This window comes from Balaenoptera physalus (genome assembly GCF_965194825.1).
Source record: "Balaenoptera physalus genome assembly, chromosome: 14".
NCBI classification, from domain to species: domain Eukaryota; kingdom Metazoa; phylum Chordata; class Mammalia; order Artiodactyla; family Balaenopteridae; genus Balaenoptera; species Balaenoptera physalus.
In genome coordinates this window covers 63,695,822-63,702,942 of record NC_138893.1, presented here as the reverse complement: position 1 = coordinate 63,702,942, position 7,121 = coordinate 63,695,822, and the positions used below count along the sequence as shown (strand labels likewise).

At 43.5% G+C, this 7,121-nt stretch overlaps 1 protein-coding gene across 1 annotated transcript; it reads right to left on the bottom strand.

Moving 5' to 3' along the window:
- Positions 1 to 1,219: 1,219 nt before the first annotated feature.
- Positions 1,220 to 6,707, bottom strand: DKK1 (dickkopf WNT signaling pathway inhibitor 1). Its single transcript, XM_082423448.1, has 4 exons — positions 5,129 to 6,707; positions 4,730 to 4,892; positions 3,419 to 3,562; positions 1,220 to 3,295 (listed from the first exon to the last, which is right to left on the bottom strand). The coding sequence occupies exons 1-4, from the start codon at positions 5,372 to 5,374 to the stop codon at positions 3,042 to 3,044; spliced, it is 807 nt and encodes a 268-aa protein (XP_082279574.1). The 5' UTR covers positions 5,375 to 6,707; the 3' UTR covers positions 1,220 to 3,041.
- Between the last annotated feature and the right edge of the window lie 414 nt (positions 6,708 to 7,121).

The following is a 7,121-nucleotide window of genomic DNA, read 5'->3' as shown; positions in this document are numbered from 1 at the left end:
CACTAGCTATCTATTTTACATTTGGTAGTGTATGTATGTCCATGCCACTCTCTCACTTCATCCCAGCTTACCCTTCCCCCTTCCAGTGTCCTCAAGTCCATTCTCTATGTCTGCGTCTTTATTCCTGTCCTGCCCCTATGTTCTTCAGAACCACCTGTTTTTTTTTTTAGATTCCATATATATATGTGTTAACATAAGGTATTTGTTTTTCTCTTTCTGACTTACTTCACTCTGTATGACAGACTCTAGGTCCATCCACCTCACTACAAATAACTCAATTTCATTTCTTTTTATGGCTGAGTAATATTACATTATATATATGTGCCATATCTTCTTTATCCATTCATCTGCTGATGGACACTTAGGTTGCTTCCATGTCCTGCCTACTGTAAGTAGTGCTGCAATGAACATTGTGGTACATGACTCTTTTTGAATTATGGTTTTCTCAGAGTATATGCCTAGTAGTGGGATTGCTGGGTCGTATGGTAGTTCTATTTTTGTTTTTTGAGGAACCTCCATACTGTTCTCCATAGTGGCTGTATCAACTTACATTCCCACCAACAGTGCAAGAGGGTTCTCTTTTCTCCACACCCTCTCCAGGCTTTATTGTTTGTAGATTTTTTGATGATGGCCATTCTGACAGGTGTGAGGTGATACCTCATTGTAGTTTTGATTTGCATTTCTCTAATGATTAGTGATGTTGAGCATCCTTTCATGTGTTTGTTGGCAATCTGTATATCTTCTTTGGAGAAATGTCTATTTAGGTCTTCTGCCCATTTTTGGATTGGTTTTTTTTGGTATTGAGCTGCATGAGCTGCTTGTATATTTTGGAGATTAATCCTAACAAGTCTACCTTTAACTGAATGCCACAGATTACTATTTACTGTAAAATTGATAGGATAAACCTCTTCCCTCTTCCTCCTTTGACACAATTTAGCAAGAGTTTAATCATCACTAGATCAGTGATAAACAGACATCTTGTCGTTTTGCGCATGCCACCCCTTATGAGTAGCTACAGCAAGCATGCTTTTTAAATTTGGGTTTTCCTACAAAAATGAGTCATTATCTTATCCTCCAACTATATCAGCACATGAACACACACACAAAATCTATACTGATGGCACAATATTTGTTATAACAAAAACACTGGCAACAATTTAGATGTCTCTCGATAATGACTCTTTAAATTACAGTATAGCCAAATGTCTCAAACTCTAAAATGTTTGAGATTCCTTAAATGATCCTCTTTTGATTTTGTATTGTACCTGACTTCCATCTTCCAGCCTCCATTACTAGCTAATAAAGTAACTACAGGTTTTTTTAATATTCTTTTTTCACCTTTATAAATGTGCAGAATTTCTTTTTGATATCCCTTCCTAAGTCCTCAGCTGGATAGGAAGAAGAGGCATCCCTCCTTGGTTGGTTTCTCATTCTCCCATCTGTATCATGCAATGGGGAGCAAGGAGGGCTAGAACCAGGGCTGATGTGCTAAGATGCGCAGAGGTGGACCATCTCTGGCCACGGCCAGTTCCAGCATAAATGAAGGAATCCCATAGCCAAGGCCCTTTAAATGATTCCTCCTCTCCCCTCTTGAAACAGAGGCCCTTCTTTCTTCTTTTCGAAGAAAGGGTTTCCTGTTTCCTCTCCTCTGTTGTGCTTTATTGGAGATGGCAGGCCTTAGAATTGGCCTTCCTGGCACATCAGCAAACTAGCACATGTAGAAAAAGAAAGTTTTTCCAGGGTGAGGAAGCCGAAACTTCCAAACAAAAGGAATGTAACAGCAGACATCCTGCCAGTTCCCTTCTCAGGGAAGAACCAACCAACCCTTGTGTCCTGTTGGCAAAACTCCTTGAAATTGAACCACTTCCGGGAATACAAAAACAACAAACATTCTAGGACATCTGTGTTATTTAAGGAAACTTTTTAGACAATTTATCAGTCACTGTCCTCTGGAGTCCCTTAAACCCAGCATTTTGTGGTTTTGATGTAGATGTTTGAATATTACAGAATAAGTGTAAACTGGGACAGTTGCTCTCTCCTTCCCCAGTATCAGATTTGTCAGTATCAAAGTTGGCAAATGAAAACACAAAGCCAGTTTAGACTTCATTTCTATGGGTTTTCTTTTAAACAATATACCCCTATCCTCTTCCAATGAACAGATTTCTGGTTGAGCAAAAACTAAAATATTCAGTTCACCTAGCAAGAGAAGCAAAGAACAAAATGAGAGAGGATTTGTAATTTTTAGGTAATAATTATTTAAAAATCAAAGTAATTGGAACCAAGTCTTCCTGGCATGAAGTAGTATTTAAGATACTTCAAACTGACTAATTTGGTACAAAATCTGCATGTATTTGTCAACTGTATTTACACACACACCACACACATAACAGCCCTCTAAGATCACACTGCCAAAATTTATTTATACTTGTAATATTTCATGGTATTAAAAGTTAAATTTTATTTCAAGGACTATCACAGCCTAGAGATAAATATAATCTAAGCACTGAGAGAGTACATTTTGGAAAATAAGCTAATATTTTCATGATAAATCTTACATACCTATCACTTGTCATTCCAAAAGTTCCTTACGTTCTAGAATTAAAAGGGGAAAGGGTTTTGCATTTAAGAAGTATAAGCTGAAAGTATTTATTTCAATTCAATATGGAATAGGCTGAAAGTATTTATTTCAATTCAATATAGAGTATTTATCAGAATCAAGATAACAATGTATACAAACATTTACATAACAAGAGGAACAATAGACAATGCAGCACGTTTAGAAAAATAATTAAAAGTTTTGTTGCATTTACAGGTAAGTGCCACACTGAAAATTTACAACACAGTAATTTACTGCAATCAATGACAGGGGAGTTCCACAAAGAAACAAAGCTCTTACACTCCAGATTTTCAGAAGGTATTATTGGAATGCTTAACTGTAACCACAGAATTGTACATCCTTAAGGATTGAGCTCACAGAAGTCACAAACAGTTTTCATAGCATATATTATGTAAATGAAGTCCACTGTGTTCAGACAGCTGGCTTAGTGTCTCTGACAGGTGTGAAGCCTAGAAGAATTACTGGCTTGATGGTGCTCTTTCTGTATCCGGCAAGACAGACCTTCTCCACAGTAACAACGCTGGAATATCTCCAGCCCGTGAGAGCCTTTTCTCCTGTGCTTGGTGCACACTTGACCTTCTTTGAGAACAGGTTTACAGATCTTGGACCAGAAATGTCTAGCACAACACAACCCTGTAGCACAGTCTGATGATCGGAGACAGACAGAACCTTCTTGTCCTAGGAAGACAATAGGGAAAGTACATGGTCACTGCTAAGCCTGCGTTATTTCATTAAGGTGATCCGAAAGACACTTCTGATGTGCTAACAAAAAAGGATGAGTCTTTAGATCCTTTAACCTACCTTTGGTATGATACATTTTTGAAGACAGTGTAGTTCTTCTGGAGTACCCATCCAAGGTGCTGTGATCATTACCAAAGCTTTCAATAATGGTTTCCTCAATTTCTCCTCGATTGAAATGATTGTGATCAGAAGGCATACATATTCCTAAGGAAACAGGAGATAGTGATTAACTCCTGAGCTGTTACTTGTTACTGCTAATAGCTGTGACAGTGGCAGTCTGTTATGCCTGCCCCAATCTGAGATACCTCACTGTAGTGACGTTAATTTAAACACGAGCCAAACTTCCTTCCAAGTGTTAAAGCAAAACTCCCCAGATGGACAGAAGCATCAGTCTGTACACTGTGCACTCACATGTAACATCCCCAATCTAGCCACTTAAAATACTTTCCCACCAACTGCGGTAGTGGCAGTGAAATTTCTGCCCATTTTAATATCACCCTTGGGGTAAGAAAAATAAAATCACTTAAAAAATTGTTTTTAAAAATAACTTCTCTGCCCTTGGTGCTATATAGGTACTGCCAGACTAAGTTAAGCAAATGCAATGCCTGCTGCCTGGAAGATTACACTCTTTACCACCAGTTACTTTACTGTATAATTTCTATATTACAGAGATTTAGTTAGTTCACCCGGAGTATTACTGGGTCCTAAGGAGGATCACCACCCTTAAGTTTATTTCTGGAGACTTCTTTGGCTGAGTCTACCTCTTTGAGACATTAAACTTTTGTGGATCTGTGGTTGGGGGGAGGAGTACTTATTTTAAGGTAGCAGGAGGTAGAGGCAGAGAGGGATGGAGAAGCCAGGATGTGAGGGCATCAAGATGTCCTTTAAGAACGGCCAGCACAGATAAATCACTCTGTCTTCTGACTGACAACTGTTTGAACAGGGATCTTGAGGGAGAGGCTAGTCTGGCAGAGCTGTGAGAGGCACCATAAGAAAAATGGAAAAGGCAACTAAACGCCCAGTCTGGTTTCCTTGGTCTCTGTATAATTCCACCTCCCTCCCCATCTTCTTTCTCAAATGGTATCAAGACTCTCTCTAGACAAATTTTTATGGAAGGGTCCACTCTGAGGTAAGACGTCGTGTTAAGTAATCGAGGGGCACAAAGGGAGATAAGGAGCTCCAATACCTCTCTGTACTTCTCTTTGCTCCCTGGTTAAACACTAACCTGAAAACATTTCAGGGGAACCTCGCACACTGAACTCCCATTTGCAGGTGGTGCCACAGCGTTCTCAAAGCTGAGAGCATTGTCTCCCAACTGTAGGCGCACAAGCGCGGGATGGTTTGAGTCCGAAAGGAAGCTACCCGACTCACCATTTTTGCAGTAATTCCCAGGGCAGCACATAGCGTGACGCATGCAGCGTTTTCGACGCTTCCTGCAGGAGAGGCAGATTTGCGCGCCTGCACCCGCTCCGCGGGTGGAACTCGCGCAGTACTCATCGGTGCTGCACTCCTCGTCCTCGGCGCACGGGTACGGCTGCGGGAAGGGGGCCAGGAGAGGGTGAGGCACCTGGGCAGCCAGGTACCACACTCCTGGACTCATCACGGTCCCTTTCTGTCCACCTCTCCAAAAGCTGCTGCTGCCGGCCGCTGCTCCCAAAGGCAGCGTTTCCAAATGCGCCTTGAACTGCACACAGCACGTTCTACGCCCTCCTCCCCCAATAAGACCCCTTCAGGGTTACAGCGTCCCCAGGTCCCCAAGACCCTTCTCACCTGGTAGTTGTCAATGGTCTGGTACTTGTTGCCGCCCTCCAACAGAATTCCCGGAGCAGCGCTGACTGCGAAGCCTGGGTGCCCGGCAGCGCCGCCCAGCGGTGGGGGTAGGTTCTTGATGGCGTTGGAATTGAGAAGAACCGAGTTCAAGGTGGCACTGACTCCGAACAGAGGGTGACCGCAAAGAGCCGCAGCTACTAGGGTAACCAACACCCGGGCAGCACCCGCTGTGCCCAGAGCCGTCATCTCAGAAGGACTCAAGGGAGACAAAGAGAAAGGAGGAATGTCGCTTTGCAAGCCTGGTCCCCGCGAAGCTGTGCTGGCGCAGCTGCGGAGTCAGGGTTCCGAGAGCCTCCACCGGTCCCAGAGTCCTGACTGCGGGGCTCTGCTCCGCCACCGCCACCGCGGCTGCCTTTATACTGTGGGCTGTGAGCATTCCGGCCCCTCGGGGGGGAGACAACAAAGCCGGGTTGGGATTTCAAAGCGTTGGGAGGGGCTGGAAGGGGGTGTGTTTGTGTACATGAAGGGGAGCCTTTGACACTCTTCACCCCGCCCCTCCCTTGCGCAGTCGTTCCCCTGCCCAGCTCACCTTCGGGGTGATGGTAATCAGTGAGCATTAGAGGAGACAACTTTAATAAATGCGGGAAGTGGGAGGAACTCGGGTGCCCTTGCCTTGCAGTAGGGGTAGGAGCATTGAGATCTGAAATACTTTTTAGTCAGGCATTGTGATATTCTCTGCAAAACCGCTTTTCTCCTTTCTTCTTTACGCCAGTACTATTTTTTGTTGTGCACACAAATAATATTCAGTATTAAATACAGCCAGATCAGTAATTCAAAGTCTCTACCAAAACGTCTCAGCGAGAGGGCCAGGTGGCCCTTGCAAGTTGCTGATTAACCCTTTAGAGTCACGGTTTGCAGATTTGGGGTGAGATCCTCGGTTTTAAGTTCGTTCAATTCCTCCCCCCTTCTTCCTCTTCCCCCCGCCCCCACGAGAAAAATGTGCAAAGAGAAAGACATTTGCACATCAAACGAGGGTAAGAAGGAAGAACTAATTCTCTTTTGATGGGAAGTTTAGAGAGGGAGGCGAGAGACTGGTGTTTGGAAATTAGATCAGGGGTGGAGGGAAGAGGGAAATGACCATCCGATAATCAAGCTATTTAATGTTGTTCTTTGAATCCGAGCAGTCGCGGCAGTAGATGAACTTGATTAGGCAGACGCGCAAGATCAAAGTGGCAAGAGCGAAAGCGGACAGGGTCCAACGGCTGGGTCAGTGGTCCTTCCCTGATTCCCCCTTCTCAGCGGCGGGTTAACGCAGGGAGATAAGAAACCCTTAAGGCTTAGCGCCTTCCTCATTAGTATTTCATATTGCAAAGCTTGAGAACGCCTGTGTTTGATTCCAACTCAGACAGTTACCGGAACCAGGGAATACTCGCTCTAGGGAGATAAGAGACTAGCTTCTGGAAAGGGGAAGCTGAAAGTGAATTTGTCGTCATGCAAGTCAGTGTATAAAAATAATAAAGTAAGGCTAGTGTGTAAGAATGCCGTCCTGCTCATGCATTGCAAATAATTGATTCAACAAAAACATATTGGAAGCCTAGTGCCCTGGCAGTGGGCTATCCTTCGCGTTGTTGCCCTGTTGGGGGGGGGGCGGTGGGCGCGGGGGTGCATTGAATACAAATATTCTAACTAAAGTAATAATACAGATAAGAAATGTACACAGTTCTCTTTAAAGCAGGTTGATGTTATAAGTATCAGAAGATGGACAACTACTACGTGAATTTAGAAACAGAAGAGATGATTGAATAATCACTGTTGAATGAAAAAGCCTAGGGTGTATTTATTTAGTGCTCCCTAACCTGCAGGGTATTTATAATCACTCTACATACCGACCTACTATATTGATTACTGGGACCGCCACCAAGTGTAGCCAGTGGTAGTCTTGCAGTAGTATAATAATCCTAAAGTTAAGAGAGGGAGGGGTAGTTTTAAAAAC

What these genes read in the sequence shown, in the direction of transcription:
- DKK1 (XM_082423448.1), bottom strand. Translation starts at nt 5,374, where the DNA reads ATGACGGCTCTGGGCACAGCGGGTGCTGCCCGGGTGTTGGTTACCCTA. An exon ending in AGACCATTGACAACTACCAG is followed by an intron (nt 4,893 to 5,128) that starts GTGAGAAGGGTC and finishes CCCTTCCCGCAG; the next exon opens with CCGTACCCGTGCGCCGAGGA. An exon ending in AAAAATGTATCATACCAAAG is followed by an intron (nt 3,296 to 3,418) that starts GTAGGTTAAAGG and finishes TTGTCTTCCTAG; the next exon opens with GACAAGAAGGTTCTGTCTGT.